Genomic DNA, 20,242 nt, shown 5'->3' with positions numbered 1-20,242 from the left:
TCAGCCTCTCCTGATAAACTGCAAGCATCCACTAATGCTGCGATTTCAACAGCACTAGGTGGAGGCAGGCACAGAGACTCCTGATCTCCCACTTCAATACAACACTAACCACCAAACCTCTACCACTTTCAAACTCAGACAGTTGTCCACCAGTTCCTTGCTGGGTCCTAATTCAAATAAACTTCTCTTAGGTGACAGGCATCCTTTCCTTTTAGGCAATTCCGGTCATGTATCTTTAGCAGCCAGTTAACATACCTACTGGTAACACACCTACGGTTAAAGGTAGGTAGCAACAGAGAAAAGCTTTTCGTTGCTGTTTATCCAAAACAGCGAGGCAGTTCTAACAGTACCCACGCACGAACTGACGCTGCGCAAGGCAGAACCAGCCTCTAAGGATTACCTTCCAAGGGGCTCTCCAGCTCACAGCGGTGCCCGCTCCGAAATGCCTTGGGGTGGCACTCCTGAAGCAGGCAGGAAGCCAGATAAAGCACAGGAAGGAAACGTCCCCGACTTCAGTGACTGCTCCGAGCCTCGGCCGCCAACTCTAGGTCCCTCCACGGCCGCCACCCGACCTTCCTAGCGAGGAAACACCCCTCGCTGCTCCCCCGAGCAAACACGCGGCCTTTGGCCGCAGCCCCGAATTCACCCGCGTCCCGCAGGGCCTGCCCCGCGGCAGGGCCTGCCCACCGGCTCCGCGGAGCGCGGGTCGGGGCTCCAAGAGGCGCCCGCGGCCCAGACGAGCCCCGCAGCAGGAGCCCCACAGCGGCCCGGGCGGGCGGGGCCCGGCGCCCCGGGAGCCCCTGACGCCTGCGCACGGGGCGGCCCGCGAGCGGGCGGGGTTGGCTTCCGGGTCGCGTCGTTGCGCTGCCCTCCCCGCCCCGCCATGCAGGCCGGGCCCGGGCCCGGCGGCGGGGAGGTCGGTCACCCGGCCGAGGTATCTGTTGCTCGTTCGACAGCCTTGCCTGTGGGGAACGGCCAGAGCCGAGCGGGAGCCCGGTGGGGCGCGGGAGGGTTTGCGCGGAGGGGGAGGCGGCGGGAGCGGGGCCTGCGCACGCCCTCCGCGGGGCGGGAGGGGAGTCCTGTCAGCCCTGGGCCCGCCCCTGCCTGGAGCGGCCTGGGCCGCGAGGGGCCGTGCCCTTCAGGCCTTTCGGCGGCCCTTGGGGGAGGGGGTCCCGGCACGAGGCGTTCTTCCCGGTCCCGGCGGTACCGCCTCTTGCCCGGCCCGCTCTCGGGTGGCGGCCGGTGGGGTCCCGGCCGTGCGGCTCTGCGCCTGTACAGGAGAGGGTCCCGCACCGCTGGTGGCAGCTCCTCACCTGCTGGCAGAACAGGTGGCCAGCGTTTGGCCTCTAAGTACAGGCGTGTAAACGGGAAACACGGCCTGTGCAGCTGAAGCCCTGGCAGATGTTTTTTGAAGGGATCTAATGAGCTGTCAGAACTAATCAGTTTGGAAGGGTGGTTGCAAGGGCCAAAGCAGACTTTTCTGGAAAAAAACAAACAAAAAAAGAATTGACTGAGTTGGGGGTTGAGCGTGCACTAAATATTTTCTGCTCTCGTGTTTTGTGGAAGCACTGGATTTTTTTAATGGTATATTTCAAGTCGCGTTTCTAGACTAAAGGCACCAGTTCCTTAAGTATAGCTGTGTGAAAGTACAGCACTACAAGGTGTGAAGGCCAGACAAAGTTTTCAATTGAGAAAGCCCATCAAACCTGTCTTTTGCTCATTCTTTTCTAATTAATTCCCAAATTAAAGAGGGAAGTAGCTAAACCTTATGTGCCGACAGAGGAGGAAAGACGACTCCTCAAGGAATGTGCTGAGGAGAGTGCCCGGTATAGAGGTAAGTTTGGTTTGCTAGTAAATTTGGGTTGCTTTTCTTCCACCCTTTAGTTTTTGCTTTTATCTGAAGACTTAAGGAAAGAAGACCCGGGTACCTTTTCTGAAGAGTTGCATCCAGTCAAAATTACTATGAAATGCTGGTTGGAATCCTTCTCTAGTTTAGGCCCATCAGAGTTTGTGAAGGAATAAACTGTTACTTTGCAAAGTATATTTTAATATTGTGCTGTCCAAATTCTAAAAAAAAATATAATTTATCTTCAAGTATGGGCTTAGTTAGCAGATTGTGTGCATCAGAACACTGTAAACATCTAGTGCTGTTGCAAAAATTTCTGCCCTTGGTGAAGTTAAAGTCACTGAGCCTTTTTTTAGTGTACATTTTTGGACTGGCTTAATGTGTAATTTCATTATGGCACATATAAATCTTTAATTAACTTTAGTGGCTTGTCATGTTCATTATTTCAGTGTCACTGTGTATTGTGGAGGTGTGGTGGTCTTTACAAATAGTTTCAAACTTAATCTTTCCAACATCATATTTATCATTGCTTGAAATAAACATTCCTTTTGGTTTTTGCCATCTTTGAATTCCTCCTCAGTTCTTTCAGTGTGGTAAAAATCAACGTGAATTGTTAAGTGGTTGCAATAGGCAGTAATGCTGTTCCATGTTTATCATCTCTGCATTCCTGCCCCTGAGTTGTATAGTTTGATCCATAAGCTACAGAAAGAGCTGCTCTGGTCTTTAATTGCTGGTGAATGAGCAGGTTACCTAATTTTAATCAATATAGCTTATGTCTCAATAAGACTTAGGCTTTTTCCAAAGCTCTTATGTTAAAACAAAATCAAGATTTTAGGTTATAAAAAAATTTTAGAGGAATTGGTCTTTATCTAACTTTCCTTCCTGTCCTGAAGAACTGTGTATGCTTCTCTGGTTTTAAAGTTCTGCATCTTAATGCTGCAGCAGCTGTAGCTAGACCTGGAATCTTGTCCTTAAAGCTTTATCCCATCTGGCATTGGCTTTTGTATTTTAGGAAGCGTGAAGTCTAATGAAGGCAGAATGACTTATTAACCAGTACTGCATAATTTGTAGTAAGTCTTAGAAACTGGGATTGGGAATGTTTCGTAACTTACAAACAGTTTGTTTATTTTGTATATACTTATATTCTTACACAGATGAGCTTAGTGAGGCCTAGCAACTCCGATTTTGTTAAATGTGGTTGAAAATACTGAAAATCATATTTTAAGCAACTTTTCTTCACAGCTTTTCCTTTGGCTGCAGTGAGCATGCTTGGTACCAGCTTCTTAATTAGGAAAGGTAAAGTATAAACATTCTTCGGGTTACTTAGGGTTTACTCAGGTTAAATATATTTTTGCTGTTGATAAAGTTACTATAATAACATAATGTCTGATCTACTTGTAGTTAAATGAATTTCAGACTCTTCAGCTACATGACTTACTAAAACTAAAGAAAGAGCAAAACTTTAAAATAAAATTCACATTTATTTTGTTTTGTTTGACAAATGCAGTATCAAGTCACTATGAAACAATATTCTATGCTGTATGGTTGTACTGTGTGATAGGATTAAAGGTAATTTTTAGATCTTTATAATTTTATGGGGAATTCAGATGTTAGGTTTTCCTGAAGTTTCTACAGTGTTTAGTGTAGAAGTGTAACCTGCTTCCTACAAACATAACTACAAACTGGCCTACAAATGTAACTACAGTAGGTGTTTTTCAGCTTAATTCATAACAACTTACTACTTAATAATTTGTTTCTCCTTTTTAGGTGTTCTAAGAGATACCTCAAGATTTGGCTCTTTTACAAAAGTGGCATGTAAGTAAAAGCTACATATTCATTCTGCTTATATTCAAGCCTTAGGTTCTGGAGTCTGTTATGCAGATGTAATTCCCATGAGACTAGCTGGATGATTCACTCTGACTCCACTCTGCAATTATAAAATAATAAAATATCTCAATTGGAAGGGACCCATAAGGATTGTCACGTCTAACACTGTGCTTCTTCACAGGGCTACCTAAAACTAAACTATGTGAATAAGCACTGTCCACACACTCCTTGAACTCTTGACAGGCTTGGTGCTGTAACCACTTTCCTGGGGAGCCCAATCCAGTGACTGATCACATTCCCAGTGAAGAACCTTTTCCTAATGTCCAATCTAAACTTCCCCTGATGCAACTTCATTCCATTTCTTTGTGTCCAAGCTGAGAGGGCTGGGACTGTTCAGCCTGGAGGAGAGAAGGCTCCAGGTAGACCTTACAGCAGCCTTCCAGTACCTGAGGAGGCTACAGGAAAGAGGGTAGTGATAGGTTGAGGGGTAATTGCTTTAAACTGGAAGAGGGAAGATTTAGGTTAGACATTAGGAAGGAGTTCTTCAGTGTGAGGGTGGTGAGACACTGGAATAGGTTGCCCCGGGAGGTGGTAGATGGCCCCTCTCTGGAAGTGTTCAAGCCAGGTTGGATGGGGCTTGGAGCAACCTGGTCTAGTGGGAGATGTCTGTGCCCATACAAGGGGGTTGGAACTAGATGATCTTTAAGGTCTCTTCCAACCCAAACCATTCTATGATTCTATTATTATCCTGTCCCAAGTGAAGAATCCGGCACTTCTAGAATCACAGTCAATGCTTGTGTTGGTGCAATTGTGCCTGAAGATAGGACTAAGTTATCTGATATACCCAATGCATGAGTTCACCCTGTTGCAGATAATTCTGTCAGTCAGCCACTTTTTAGCTATGTTTCTTACTACAACATCTTGTACTGCAAGAACCTCTTCAGTGTCAGGAGGTTAATTTCATTTATTCACTGTCTTTGAATTTGTGCAGCATGTTTTGGACAAGTTACATCTATAGGCTTACCATAAAACTGTAAGATTCTAAATATGCTTGGGAAGTGTAACATAAGAATTTAAGATAAAAAAACGTTGTAAATAGATACTGTACAACTTTCAATTACTTTGTCAGAGTACACCCACCCCTCCCTTCCTAATTTGAAGGTCTTTATTCATGTGTCTCGCTTGTCCCATTCATGCTATTTTAGTGCCTTTTTTTCCTGGACATTATGTATGTACAATTGTAGGAAAACAGCAATTTCATGTGAATGATTTTGGATTAAGTATAATAAAAAATAAATTAATAAATTAACCTTTTAAATGTCATACATGACAGTAAAACAGGAAGTTGCCATCTTGCCAATCTGCCCAGATGCAGCCAGTTACTCTTACAGTTTACTTCAGTGGGAAGAGGGTAAAACCCGTGGTTTGTGGTGAAGGAAGTGTTGTTTAAGCAGATAAATGAATGACTAGGACTGCCATTTGTTTATGTTAAATTCTACTTGCTTTCTTTGAATGCCAAACAATGTTATAACAGAGACATTTCTAGTAAATAACTGAATTGCCATTTCCCTGATATTTCCTACACATTTCTAGTTCAGGTCTACGTTCCTCCCGTTTAATAGAACTGAGTTTTACAATCAAAGAAATAAGGAGCAGCTGGACCAGACCAACTATTCTTGGTGTTTGGTTATAAGCCAAGACACTTCTGGCTTCTCCTGTTCAATGTACCTTGGTAGGCATGTAGACTTTCATATAATACTAGAAGAATTTCTATAATGGGTACAGTTTGGTTGTTTTCCAGTAGGTAACTTTGTGTGATTTATGTGCATTTTAAATATGGGGATTTTTCTGTGATATAAATGGAGTGTAAAAGGCCTGAGTTAAGCAGTTTTCATTTCATCCTCATCCCTGTTTAGGTCAGATATGCCTAATATTGACAGGATCTTCCTGAAAACTGTTGCCAGGGACATAGTTTACAGACCCAAGTTCTGTCTCATAATTTAACAACACATTCCTCTTGCAGTGAAATCTAATCAAAGGAAGCAGTATAATTGTGTTTTGGCTAGGTTTTGTCCCTCCATGAGTCCTGAAAGACCATATGCAATGCCAGGCACTGCTGCTAGCTCATAGCTAGCTGATGTTAAACAACAGTAAGACAGTTCGAGACAGTTCTTGCATTTCTGGTGTCACCAGTCTGATCATACTGCTTCTGCATCTATTGATTGCAATACTCTGGCTTTGATAATGGTGTGTGTCACTTGCGGTTGTTAGATTATTTTTCTGAAGAGTATCTATGCCTGATTACAATAATTGATCTTTTATATCTAACTAACATAGCTGAGTCAGGTATTTTTTTATTCTCCATCTTGAAAATACAGACAATAGAACAGGAATCACAATTTCAGTACCAGTATAGCAGGGTAGGATAAAGTCCCCTTTTATATTGATTCTTAGGCAATGTATTCTACAGTGTGAGGACCTCAGAGGATTAGTATTCCTGGTATTTAACTCTTTCCTGACTTAAAGATGATCACAAGTCTTTAGTCTTTGTATTTAGAAAATACTCATTGTGTATGAAAGAAGGATCTAGTCCTTTTCTCCTGCAAAGTCAACAACAAGTCTTCTACTATTTACCATTGAATCCTTCATGTTCCTTTATACTCTGTTTCAGCCACACATAAAACCTGAAGGAGCCAATTGATGGAAATCATAAGTTTTCAGCTCAGAAAGAGCTATTGTGAGAATTTATTCCTATGTCCTGTCTAGCACATGAAAATAGCTCATGCACTAAATTGAAAGCATTTGCCTAGAGATAGTGATGGTTCAGCTAGTTTTGTTGTTTGCCCTCCAGCAACTATATAATAGAATCCTCTTCAGAAGATTCTGAGCCTAATTCTAAATTTATTTAGACTTCTCATACTACTTTTCAAGATCTGACTGTTCTGATGGATTAAATTAGCAGAATATACTACCTTTGTTTATTCCTGACTGTTTAATTATCTTTGATAGTTAATTGTTATTTCTGGATCTTGGGAAAAACTGATGGCAGTTATTTTCCTTTTTATTCATCACCTTTCATTCATCAAGTACTAGCTGAAATAATCTGATGCATTTAGTACCCTTTGTCTGCAAAAGAAGCAGAGATGATTACTTCAGTTTTTTGGTTTAGATCTAAACTGGATTTTTTATTTTATCCTGGATACCATGTAATTTATTTTAATATTTTTTTTTAACTATGTTGAATGTTATGATACAGCATATAAAACTGTCTTTTTTTTTCTTTTAAAAAGTTGCTGGAATGTGTGGATACCTGGCTGGAAAGATATCCTACTTGCCAATCTGTAGCGAGAAATTTAAGAAACTGCAGGATTCCCCAATAGGAGATGTTCTACGACAAGCTCAGAGACATAGTTCACAACAGTAAGAATTTAATTCTCTTATAAATTTAAAATTTATCTTGAATAGGACGTTTTAAACACTAACAGTTCAAGACTATGTTTGCAGCTTTCAAAGACCTTCAGAGTTTCACCTTCCCTCCTTCCTGTATTACCTCAAATTACCACTTTCAGGAAGCTGTGTCTGTATCAGTTGGCCAGCTATAAAACACGTTTTGAGCTCTTTGCATGCAGCTGGTTACTTTGAGAAGTAGAAAAATAAACTAATACTTTCCTTGTAAATGAAGATGTTGTTTTCCCATGGAATTTACTTACAGTAGTGTGATAGCAGAAGTTGCCTCCTTATTTTATAAGTAAACTGAGTTATCTGAAATAAAATAGTGTTGTGTTCCGTAATTTTTTCTCATAGTTTAGTTTGATTGAAGTAGGAAGAGGGTGGAAATTATTTCAGTGTTTATCAAAGGAAAGGGCTCAGTAAACAATATCAGTGCAGGAAGAAGCATGGTGGTGAAACTTATTGCTGTTTGTTTAAATTCTTTACATCTGTAACAGCATTATGCTGTACATCTGAGAAACTCATCAGGTTCTTAAAACTATTTCCTGTTTTGTTCCCAAATGTTTTCTACATCAAGTGGTTTTTAATTGCAAACTACTTTCAGAATATCTCACTTAAGCCCTTGATTAAAAACTGGGAGAATAGTGTTTGTATAGTGAGTAGTTGTCCTTCTGTGTATGTGCTAAGATTTGTTAATTGTTTATAAAGGACTTGATTAAATTCTTAATTACTATATAGATTCAGATTTATGACAGTTTTGTCTGCAAGTTTTACCTTTATTTTGAAATGTTTACATTTTTATGACATCAAACATTATTTTAGGAATTACCACTTTATACATTGCTGTATAAATTCAGCGGGATTTTAGCTGCGCTTGTCCCTTCACTAACCTCCAGTTTCTAGTAAAAAGTTGTCGTGATTGTTAATTGTGTTTACTCCAGGTGAGAGCCTGTTTAAATGCCGTCATCTGTTGCACCAATAAGTCACTTCAGCCTTCAGTGACCCGTTCTGTAAATAACTAATATTTGTAAAATTGAATATCCTTAAAATTTTACTTCCTAAGTGATACATTTGGGTTTTTTCCTTCTTGGTTAAGTGATTAATTTTAATTCATTCAAACTGCATTGTTGTCCATACATGCTACTCTTTTAAGCCAGCAGCTCAAATAATTACATTTGCATGGTCATTGTATATCTACTAATTAATGTGTTTTGATAATTCTGATTCGCAGTTAAAAATAGATAGGGAGCTAAAAGATGAGATTGTTCATAAAGCTGTGTTTGCACATACTTTAAAAATATAATCGAGGCAATAAAATGGCCTAGCTCTGTATGTTTATTGTGAAAATAAAACAAAGACTAATTGAAAATCTTTTTCATATGAAACTAAAAGTACAACTAAGCAGAAATTTAAAGTAAAAGTTAATAAATACTCTAGAGACATTCTAGTGACACCGAGTGGTGGGATTCTTGACAAGGAGACATGTTCTGTAGTCGTTTGTGGGATCATCTTGAGTATGTAGCAAATGCTTTTAGAATATCAGGCATCAGTTTCCAGAATATTTTTTGTATGATCTTATGAGAAAATTAGTTGATCTTTCTGCTGAATTCAGCAACTCAATACACCTTCATAATTTAATTCCCCAAGATAGCTCGTAGTTCTCGGTTTCTTCTGCTGTTCAGTACTGATCAATTACAGCAGCTTCTGATGACAAAGGGTGTTAAATTGCAAATTCTTCCTAAAAGGCTTTTAAAAACAACTATAGTTCGTGCTGCCACTAGGTACATGGGCACACCCTGTGCTATTTGTGTCTGATGTGTTTTTTCTGTCTGAAGACTCCCTGAGAGAAGGGATTGTATTTTTTTTCTTGTAAAATGCAAAATACTTTGTCTCTTTTGTCTTCTGTTCTGGACATTCTCAGGTATGAGATAAGTTCCTGTGAGGAAGGGAAGAATGTTGGAAAAGGGACTAAATAGATCCTTGCAATGTAAAAAAACAACAACAACAAACACCTCACACATTTTTTTTAAGACAATAATTCATGTTGGAAACTAAAGCATGTAAAATGAAAGAGTATTTTCTTGAGCAGCACATATTGTTACTCTTACAGCTCTATTTTTAACATTAGCATTTCTGTATTTAATATTTAATTGTGTTATGTTCCAGCCGTTCCAGTCGGAAATCTGAATTTTCAGACATGCCTTCTCAGTCATTTACTGAATCTTCTCCAAGAGCTGGGTTCCCACTTACTTCTAGCTACTCAGATGATTATAGTTCAACAGATAGAGGCCTGTCCAGTTATGAGCCTGTTCCATTCAGTGCTTCCCTGAATGAATCTTCACCTACAGGAATTACTGATTACACTGCTCAAGGTGTGTTTTGCCTTAATATTAGCAGTTTGTAGTACAATGACTCTTGCCTTTCCCTTAGATATTTCTCTTACTAAACTATGTATTTTCATCCCATGCAAATATCCATGATACAACATAGTGGTTTTGAATGAAACATCTAGAAGTTACCAGAATTGTTTTTAGACAAATAGTAAATCTATGTATTATTTTGTATTTCAACTGTAAACTAAATACATTTTTTTTTCAGATTTTGTAGCTCTAATTGCTAGTAAAGATCATAAATTAACTTTAAAAGTTTAATCTGTTGTGAAACTAAACCTGCAAAAAATTCAACCTGACTTGAAGGGTTTTTTTAATTAAAATTAAGGTGAATATGCCATCCTTTCACTGCACTAAATAAACTGTAGTCTCTACCATTTGTCTGCTAGTCTTCCTGAGGTTATTTAATTTTCACCAGCAGTGGTATACTGCTACAATTCAGTGACACTAAACTTCTTTTCATAATGTGACAAACATTTAAATCTTCTGAGAACTGAATGCATATTGTGTTCTGTCCGGCAACAGCTGATTTTCTCATGGAGAGCTAAAATGTTTTTCAAGTCCTGTTCTGTGCAGCTGTTCTCCTCCTTCCAGAAAGAACTCTGTTCTCAGCTATTGCAGGGGAAACACATGAGTCTGCGTTCAGGTCTCTCTGGCACACAAAGGAGGAAGTTACAGTCAAATGCGAAGTTTTGTACTTTGAATTAGTTTGGATTTTTTTACTTCTTTATGGGAAAGATTTTCTTTAATAAGAAAGCCCCTTCATGCAGCTCAGTTTAGGTATATAAAAGTATCAGATGTAAATGTGTTGAGGAAATTGTAATTGGGCATCAAATGCAATAGCTAGTAAAACCAAGATTCTGCATTATAAATGTAGATAAAAGGGTAAAATGTTTATCAGATGACATACGATGGATGTAGCCCTAATTCTTTGAAAGCAGAATTTAAAGGCTGAAAGCAAACCCTTGAGCTTCACTTAGGTTTCTCTTCAGAAATCACAAATACATTAAATCTATGCTTATCATAAATTTTACATAAGGTAACCAGAACTAATTTTACCCATCAACAACACATGGTTGTTAGGATTTCCATTGGGTAAGATGAAGAAAAGGAGTTAACCACCAATCTTCCAAAGCAGTTTGAGAAAAATGAAAAGGATAAAAGGAACGGATTAATTGAAGACCACATACATTCTCAGTTGCATTTAGAATTGCAGCTGTCATACTCCTTTTCATTTGGGATTGAGTTGTAGTTAACTGGCATTCTAGAATAGGTTGTAGCCAAGTTTTTGTTTGTGATGCCATTTCTAGTATTTTGCTGTTTGTTTTGTTTTCAGATCCTGCTCCAATTCCAGAAGAAAGCCGTAAAAAAAAAGGCATCACATATGAGGAATTAAGGAATAAACACAGGGAGACGTATGAAGTAATGCTGCCACCAAAGGCAGAAAGTCCAAGCAAGTTTTCACAGGAAAAACCAGTTAAGGAAGGTAATACGCTGATGTACAGAAATATGCAGCAAATTCAAATATTTGGAGTAACATTTAAAATGGCCTAATTCAGTTAACCCTTTAAGTAATTTATTTTTACAGTATCTTCAGGTATCTCATGTGATGTGGTACATAATGCCTGACTGAAAATCTCATAACTTTTAGTTTATTAAATACATCGAGCAGCCTCTTTCAACAAAGACTTCTCTGAGCTTAGAGCTATACTGAAGAGTTTGAGCTGTGGAAGGGGGTGTATATTTTAGATAGCATTGTTGTCTCAAAATAGAGTGCATGGTTGATGGTTATGAAGGGGAGGTACTCATTTTTGTGAATTGTTTCAGGTGGAGTTGGAGGATTTCTATAGAGGCATTGTTTGTAGAGGTCCTTTTTCTACATTAAAACTCAAAGGAAGGAAACTGTATTTGGCAGCAATATTGAGGTTTGTTTTCACAGTGAAAAACAAAACTGTGCACGGCAAAATAAGAATGCAGCCTCCTGAAGAGTAAGATGCCATTCAGCCAACTTTTTGACTAATCAATTTTTGAAAAGGAGAAACAGAAACAATCATTGCTTGCTTTAGAACTTTTGTATTTGTTGTGACATCTGTGAAAATTACTAGCAAGGGGAAGGTCTTAACACAGTGCTGAGCAAGTCAGCTTGAATTGTTTGGGTCTGTGTGCAGTGTCCAGTTTTGACAATCACGCTGTACCAAGATTTGCAGGTATAGCTACGGTCTCCTATCAGATATAACAGGTGGTAATAAGTGTATTAATGCAGAAAGCTCTGAAGCAGTAATGGTAACCCTTGGAACAGCGTTGCTAAAGAGTGTCCGTCTATTTCATACTTGCAAATTACTTTCTCCAGATTATGTGCCTTTGGACAGATCTACATGGTTTTGAAATGGTTTCTGCCCTCTGCCCTCTGTTGCAAGGACATAAGGGAAAACAAACCATGTTTATATCTGTTTTTAAGCAGTCCCTAACTTCCACCTGATGCTGCCTTCCCCATTCATTGTCACCATACAAATACGTGCATCTGCATCATGATCAGGACAGGACCATTTTGCAAGGGATGAGGACAGCCTGCTTGGCTGCCATGGTTAATAGAAATGGAAATCAAGTTGTACTTTGAGAGAGGTTCTCATTGTGCCTCACTGCAGTATCAGTCAGCTTGAAAGAGATTTGTCAGTGTGTGATGCTTAGTTTGCTAACCTCTCACTGAAGCAACAACCAAACATTCTACTCTATTCCACTGGTTCTGTTGCAAATAGGTATTAATAAACAGTGGGCTTAGTAATTGGCAAGTAGATTTTGGAGCAGGGGGTGCCTGACTAGTGTCAGCATTCCTACTGGATCATATAGATCCATCCTTTACCCTGACAGTGATGGCAGTCAGTTACAGACTACTTTGCAGCTCACTTTCAAGAGAGCATCTTCTCACTTTCTGGTTGTTGCTCAGTTATGCACGATGTACTTCTGAATAAATCCATTAAGACCAGTACCCTGTTTGTTTTTTCCCTCTCTGACTCACTCCTGTACTAAAGGAAGCTTCCAAATAATAATGGCTGGGTAGTTTCCTAGTAGGGATTACTGATTTTCATTTGTTTGTCTTTATACATGTTTTTAAGTATCCTCTATCCATCCAATTGTGCACGTAGCTAGATTATGTAGCCACATTATTTATCGTAACATTCCTTGCCTGTTTCCTCCAATTGTCATTGTTTAATTCATGTTACATTTGTTTCAAAGTAATTACAAATTCTGTAGAGCAGGAATTAGCACAGTAGGCCTCTTGACTGAATAGTGGTTCATTAAAGAATAATGATTCACAAAATCTTCTCCCCACTTATTCAAATGTAGCTTTAATTAGATGTTTCCTGTGCTGTGACTGATACTCTTCCCACTCACCACTTTAAAAGATAACACATTTCACCATACTTTTCAGAACTGTGTAAGATAAACTTTTGCAGTTAAATTAAGTCATATGTGACTACTTTTTCTTCTTTTCTTTAGTTAAAGTAAACAAATATGGAGATACCTGGGATGAGTAAGAGCCAAATGAAGAACTGAAGAAATTCTCTCCTGTCAGCTAAGTTCATCTAGATTAGTCATGAGTATTGGCACCTGTTGCAAGACACAGCTATTAATGAATGAGGAGAAAATCCTGACTTGCCAGAAGATTAAAAAAAAAAAAAAAGAAAAAAATTTAGGCTTAATTCCTTTAAATTTCCATAAATGGTAAGCAAGGCTATGGTGAGGTGTCATGACTGAACCATTTGTGCTGTTTAAGAACGAAAAGGGTAACTGGCAATAACTAATGCAAATGTATTGCAGAAGGTAAAAATATATGTAAATAAATGCAATCATGTGTATTGGGAAGGGAAAAACATCAGAATCTTCTCAAATTTTCAAGACTTGCATTAAAGTTACCTGTAGAACTAAGCTCTCACTCTGTTTTGTCTGAAAGGGATATGCTGGAAACATCAAATTGTTGTCATGCTTGGTCAGTAAGGTTTGCAATAATACTGTGAACTATTCAGGGGTCAAAAAGGGCTGAAGAACCTAGCCAAACACATACATAAGCATATTTAAGTGTTTTACAAAACTTTTCATGGTGCCAACTGTATCTTTAGACACATATTTTGACTTGTTCACGCCAGGTCTCTTATGACAGTCATTTCAGAAGAAAATTATCTAATGAAACTGCAGATATTAAAAATAGCTATATATAAGTGCAGAAGGTTAAGCCTGACAAACTTTGGTAAAAGTCTGAATGGTACCTTGGCTGTTAATACTAGGTTTTGTATATTTAGCCTTATTTCTCAGGTTGTGCATGTCATGACAAAAATCCCATGTTTATGGAGAAAATATCTGGATCAATGGAATATTGCATTATTATTATTACTTACAAGAAAAGAGCTACATTGGCAATACCACTGAAAAGTATTTCCTAATGTTTGCATTGCCCGCTCTGCCTTCATCAAAATGTTATCTTCCATTAGGGATTTTCAAATTCTTATCTGTGCTGTTTCATCTCACAGCATTGTGTTTATTTTGGGTTTTGCCTACAGGTGAGCAAAACTGATGATGAAGTTGATAGTGTAAAAGAATTCCTGATATCCTTGTTGGAGATGAAAAATAACTTACCTACCAAAATTAAAATTCTCAAAGACCTTATTGATTTAGTGGACTAGCAGCAGAGCAGTGTGAATGAGAAGAGTATTTTGGGGGGGTACAGAGCAATCAGCTGAAATGGGGAGGAAAAAAGTGGGGGGAAGATAAGAATGGTTAAAGAGCCAATACTTTTTAGAAAAGCTGAATTTCTAAAAAAAGGAATGTACGAATCAGATAACCTTGAAGTTGTATCAAAAATGTAACTTACAGAGAATGCTTCTTGTGGCCGTGATGAGAGAAGTCTGAAAATACACAATATCTGCCACAATTACATTGCTGTGTTTTCCAGTGTGCAGCTCCAAAGCTTTACCATGAAAATACTCACAAAGTTTCTTAGTTGTGAGTTACGTGTGTAGCAGGAGGCTGAAGATTTAAATTCTAAAACTGAAGCAGATTCCTGTGGTGGTGGTTTTCCATCTCTAAAAAGGAGAAATACTTTTTCTTATGAATGAAAATTTTGGATGCATGGAAGTCCCCCAAGTGAGAAAGTGTAGGAGCAGACTTACGGCATTGAGGAAATAGCAACAGCTAGGGGACGGAAACTGTTGAACAATAAGCTTGCCAATAAAAATATTCCTTTTTTTTAGATAATTTTTGGAAGTTTGGGATAATACTGGATTTTCTCAAGTAAAAGAATATAAGGATATAATAACTTTCTTTTTCCCCCTTCAGGAATCTTAATGCATGCTTATACTGCAAGTTGTTCATTTGTGTAAGGGAATGATCATCGCAGGACTTGACTATAGGAATTAATGTAAATACCTCTGCAGTGTGGACACTCCACAGAAAAGTGAGACTCCCTCTATTTCTCGACATGCACTGTGAAAATTGCTGTATTGCCAGTAAACTTACACCTGTGTAATGCAGTGTTTAAGAATACCCTGGAATCCTGTGTAGGGTTGAAGGCATCAGACTCCCGTTTGTGGCCATTCTCTGGTTCTCAATCCCCAGGTGTTTGCTGCACTGCACACTTGGGCCAGCACTGCCAGTACCAATCACTCTGTGCATCCTACTGTACCTGCTTTGCCTTATAGTGGCCTTCTAGTTATTTGTGTGTTCATCTTCCTGACAGAATACTGACTGGGGACCAGGTAGTGCAGAACAGACAGTGTGTTTCACCCTGTGCCACTTCAGTGCTGAAAAGGTAATGCCTATTTCAGACCTAGCTCTCTCAAATTACAGTGTCTGCAGAATGCTCATTCTGTATACTGCTAACTGGTTAATTGGCAGTTCATATGTTTATCACAGTTCATATGATTATTTGAAGCCCATGATCTGAAAGATGAAACTTCCTTTGAAGCATCTTACCTCAAATTAATATTTAAAGTGCGTAAACGCAGCGTTTTATAGAAACTGTATTAGATTTTTTTTCCTGTCTTAGAGGAGAAAATAAAAGGCACATGTAATACATAATTAATCTTGTTTTAAAGTTTTAATGTCTCTGCTTAAGTTAATGTTGTGTATACATAAGATTTCTAAACTGGATATGATGTTTTCACTCTGTTGCTTCTAGTTAATGCCTCTCAGAGGACAAACTTCTTTTTTTGTACTTGGGAACAAGTTGGGTTTACCATCAAATAATTTAAAATTCTTTGGCTTTCCATCACATCCTTAATAAGTATTAAATACAGGAAAGTTCACAATCAGATCTGTTAATTTGATAGAGTATTGAAAACTGGTATTTTGTCTAAGTGGGGTCATGTTCAGTTGCTGTAGCAATGTGTGTGTTGAACTCATCCTTCCCTTTTCCTCCACATCTTCCATTAGTATCACCTCCTTTCAGAGTGTTTTTTTTTTCCCAGTTTCATGGTTTCTTGGCAGCTACCCAGTTACCTATGAGCAGCTTCCTCATACTGTGCTGACATGACTGTTGGGGATTCTCAACTGCATCTGAGTGTCTTAGAGCTGACAGCAGAGTTACTGTCACCGAAAACAATGTGTCCGAGTATAAAGAAGTAGTAAGAATGGTGAATGTGTAAGAAAGAAATGCATGACAGATCCTCCTGTTTTAAGTTTACCTTTATTTCCAGCTAATACACACTGTATTTTTTTTTAACTCATTAACCAGGCCAACTTCTGGAATATAGGTCCCTCACTACTCTTTAACAATCATAGTAGGAATTTCATTTTGTATTACCATTTATATTTCCAGTTGGATATGATTACAGTCTGACCTAATCACAAAGCAACATTAAAAAAGCCTGGAAGTTGTCCTATGGGCCATCCTACCTATGTGTTCATTAATAAATGTGAATTAATACAATATATATTGTAAAGCAAAGTAAATTTGCATTTATGCTGCAAAATAAATTTTAACTAGATTAAAAAATTAATTCACACCTTAAATCAAACACCAGGAAATTAGTCCAAATGCTTCACTATGAGTATGTGTAAAAAAGATTTAAAGTAACTTCTTCCACAGTTTCTTAAAACTCTTTAAAATAAACAGTTGCATGGCCATTTTAAAGGAGCTAGTAGCATTATCCTCAAGTCAGTTTTAATGATGTGCACGGACACAGAGAGGGTTGGGAAAATGTGCCTCAGCTCTTTAACAGCTGGCAAAGCTCTACAAAAATCCTGCCTGAATGTTTCTGTGTTTCCCAAATTAGCAGGCACATTGGGAGTCCCAAGTAAGTACACAATCTGACCTTTCCAGGGGTTTGCTCCTGCTAAGAGTTGTTCAGAACACATTCATGGAACACATTCATATTAAATTGAAAAGCGTACATGAAAAGTAATTTTATTAGCTTAATGAAAATTAAGCAGCTTTGCAGAAGCCTGGGGAAATCATGCCTACTATTCCAAACTGAACCTACAAGTGTCTTGCCTCCTTGAGATTCAAGAAGAAACCCTCACATGTCCGCCATCTGCTGGAAGCTAGACGACTTGTTTGTTTTCCCCACACTGGGCTGCTCACTTGGTAGCCCTTCGTGAGGATCTCATCCAAGCTGTGCGCGCTGTAGGATGCGCATCCAGCTCAGCTCTTCGGCTGCCGTGCAGACAGCAAACCTTTCATTGTAAGGCTTTCCTTGCAACCCAATCTTCCTTGCTTGCAACCCAGTCTCTCTGACTTGCAATCAGAATAAGTTATGTCTGTAATCTCTTCAGTGATACAGGAGCACTATAAATACCCCTTTACGTTTTGCAGTTTGATCACCTATTAAGTTGTTTGTAGAAAACCACAAATCGTATTTGCATTTTAAGGCAATAAATGGGACAATGTGCATCTTGTTACTATATCAGGCTCTTCTCTTGGGTCTGTTCCTATGGGTTTGCACTAGTTCAGCTAAGCCAGTGCAGGTTTGGACACAGATACGCCTTGAGTTTATAGTAAGAACTTTGCTAATGTAACTGGACAGAAACCACCAGCATCAGACAAAAGTTCTGAGACATTTTTGAGTACCTGCATTAGTACCCTGAGCCAAGAAATACCAAGGAGTCTTACACAAGAGCAACACTGGCCACAGCACAGATTTCCAGCTCATAAGACCATCAAGTCAATGAGGAACATAAAGCAACTAGCATTTTTATTTAACTAAAGTCAAGTAAAACAGCAAAACCAGAAATGCGTAACAATTCAGGTTACACAATGTGACAAAAAGTTAATGGATTCTTGGATCGAACAGTTACTAAGAGAGTTGCTGGAGGGTAGGTAGCAATCTCTTAGGGACATAATTTGTATGTATTTACTGCAGATAAATTAAAAAATGGTAACTCTTAAAGAATCAAAACATTAACAGCTATGATTTAAAGCCTTTGTTTCTGTTTGTTCTCTTTAATTCTAATGAATACCAGTTACCATGTTATTTTTATATTGCTGGTTTAATACTTAGCACTTGGTGGCTGCTACTTTTTTTAATTGGGCAATTTAAAATTTCCTGTAATTTTAATATACACAACAATACATGGTAAAACACAGTTTCAACACAGTTGCAATGCCTTCTGTTTAGCAGAAGCATAGCTCTGCAAAACTAAAAAACAGGAGCCTTCTCTGAACTACTTTCATAATGTGATACTGCAGTAAATAAGGATGATAAAGGCACAGTCATCTGATACAAAGGATATTCAATCAAATGCAACTTTCACTTTTCCTGGAAATGAGAAAAAAAAATCTTAAAATGAAAAGAAAAATGAAGAATTTAATAGATTTTCTTTACCAAAACTCAAAGCAAGTTATTCAGGATTAAAAATCAGTAGTGTATAACCTCTGCGTTGCTGTTTTTCCAGTTGCTTAGTGACAATGTAGGACTCTATTTTCAGGATATGCAGTCTTGGCATGAACAGCTTCTAAAACCAAAACCTTTCCGTTCATTCCTTACATAGAATTCTACACATTTTCTACTCTATATAATCCACAGCAGAAGCATATTTTTAGTGCAATAGATTATTTTTTTTTTTAATTTAGCTAACATTAGGATCCATATAAATCTAATGCCAAAATAAATACTTTTGTTTTGCTTACTTCTGTAGCTCAAATATAATCACTATTCTTAACTATTTTAGGATAACTGTAACTTTCAAAGTTTAGCTGACACAGGAAAGGTTGTATTTGGTTGCAGCAGCTGATAACTGAGTATCAATGATGGATTATTAGCATCTACAATATCTTCTAAATAAGCTGTGCTAAGTATAAAACCTCTCTGCAGCCAGTGCACAGAGCGATGTGCTTGTGTTGAAGAGCTGAGAGCATTTTTTTGAGTCCCCTTAGGTCTGATGAAGGACTGCCTTCATTTTTCCTCTCTTCCCCTGTACATGCTAGGGAGATGCCAGTGATGCACTGGCCAGCACGTGAACAAGGAGGAGCCCCTTCAGCTGTGCAAGTTCTTGCTGCGCAAGGAGAGGCAGAGGGAGGTGCAGAAGGGGAGAAGGCTGGGCTGGCAGAGCAGCTGTCTGACCGGTGGCTGCCTGCCAGAGCTGCCAGCTGCTCAGCAGCATGGTGTGAAACCCCTGCAAGGACAAGGGCAGGCTGGCTGGCAACGGCCAGAGGCAGCTCGCAAGATAATTACCATCTACTAGATCTGTGGAGTTAGGCAGGAGAGTGGGAGGGATTAAATGACAAGTATTTGCTGCTAGGTAAGGTTTCAGATTTGTATTTAGAATTATTATACATGCAATAATAGAGAAGGAACTAACCTCAGGCATGTCCAGTTCAGTCATCGCAGACCTCAGCCTACAGCTGGAGTGAGTGAAAAGTAGGTTTAAAGGAGTATGCCTCTGGGAGAAAGCTTGAAAGCTGTTTCTTGTTCTGAAATTCCTGAGCTTGCCCATGTGCCCAACCGACACAGAGTTGCTGCTGAATGCACAAAAACATGCATATGTGAGAAGTAACACTTAAAAGTTCAGGTAAGTGTTTTTTTAATGCAAGGTTCTAGCATCTGCTTTGGAAGTGTCACTGCTCTTGGACAATCTGTATGTCAAAGTGTCCTGGTTTTGCTGGCACTTTTGAGAGGCTGCAGAGTCCAATTCTGTGAGAACAAAGGAGAAAAGTTGTGTTGGTTTTGTTACACTCAGCTCTGCTCAGCGGGTTCCCGCAGTGACCAAGGCCAAGGGCAGGTCTGACCTGTGCAGGTGCAGTGGCCGGAGGGGCCCAGGGCAGCCAACCTGCTCTGGCAGCCCAAGCATTCCATACCATAAACATCACCCTCCACATACTGGGAAGCTTGGGGGAAGGTTTAAACTGTGACACAACCCTGTTGGGTTTTTTAGCCTTCATCACCAGAGAAAAGAGCTATATTGTAATTGAAATTATTGAAAGATGTGTCTTCTCAGGAATCTTAAATCTTGTGCTTTCTGCCTCCAGTCTCCACTGTCTCCACCCCTGTTAGCTACCTGGCTTGTATTTCATGTGGCAAAATTCTTAAATTTGTTTTTCAACAGCTGTAAGAATATCAGAACCACCATAGTGGTCAACCTGTCTCCCATGTTGGCTGATGATCCTTCTAGGAAGAGATCCTTCACCAGTACACTCTCCTGTTCTTCTCTGATCAGAACTGAGGAGCTTCCCAAGACAAAGGCTGCATTTGGATCATGCAAATCTAGATGTTTCACAGCCAGCGAGCCCCTGTGTGGA

General features: G+C 39.1%; 1 protein-coding gene across 1 annotated transcript; it reads left to right on the top strand.

Annotated features, from left to right (window-relative positions):
- The first annotated feature begins 838 nt into the window (after nt 1–838).
- On the top strand, nt 839–13,440 carry LOC127383628 (OCIA domain-containing protein 1-like). Its single transcript, XM_051616825.1, has 8 exons — nt 839–934; nt 1,750–1,834; nt 3,089–3,142; nt 3,614–3,661; nt 6,964–7,093; nt 9,290–9,495; nt 10,850–10,999; nt 13,012–13,440. Exons 1-8 carry the CDS (start codon nt 884–886, stop codon nt 13,047–13,049), a joined length of 762 nt encoding a protein of 253 aa, XP_051472785.1. The 5' UTR covers nt 839–883; the 3' UTR covers nt 13,050–13,440.
- Nucleotides 13,441–20,242: the final 6,802 nt, after the last annotated feature.

This window comes from Apus apus, chromosome 4 (assembly GCF_020740795.1).
Source record: "Apus apus isolate bApuApu2 chromosome 4, bApuApu2.pri.cur, whole genome shotgun sequence".
Taxonomy (NCBI): Eukaryota; Metazoa; Chordata; class Aves; order Apodiformes; family Apodidae; genus Apus; species Apus apus.
The sequence above is the reverse complement of the archived record's forward strand: the minus strand, read 5'-3'. Positions and strand labels throughout refer to the sequence as shown.

What these genes read in the sequence shown, in the direction of transcription:
- LOC127383628 (XM_051616825.1), top strand. Translation starts at nt 884, where the DNA reads ATGCAGGCCGGGCCCGGGCCCGGCGGCGGGGAGGTCGGTCACCCGGCC. An exon ending in CAGCTTCTTAATTAGGAAAG is followed by an intron (nt 3,143 to 3,613) that starts GTAAAGTATAAA and finishes TCTCCTTTTTAG; the next exon opens with GTGTTCTAAGAGATACCTCA. An exon ending in CTCTTTTACAAAAGTGGCAT is followed by an intron (nt 3,662 to 6,963) that starts GTAAGTAAAAGC and finishes TCTTTTAAAAAG; the next exon opens with TTGCTGGAATGTGTGGATAC.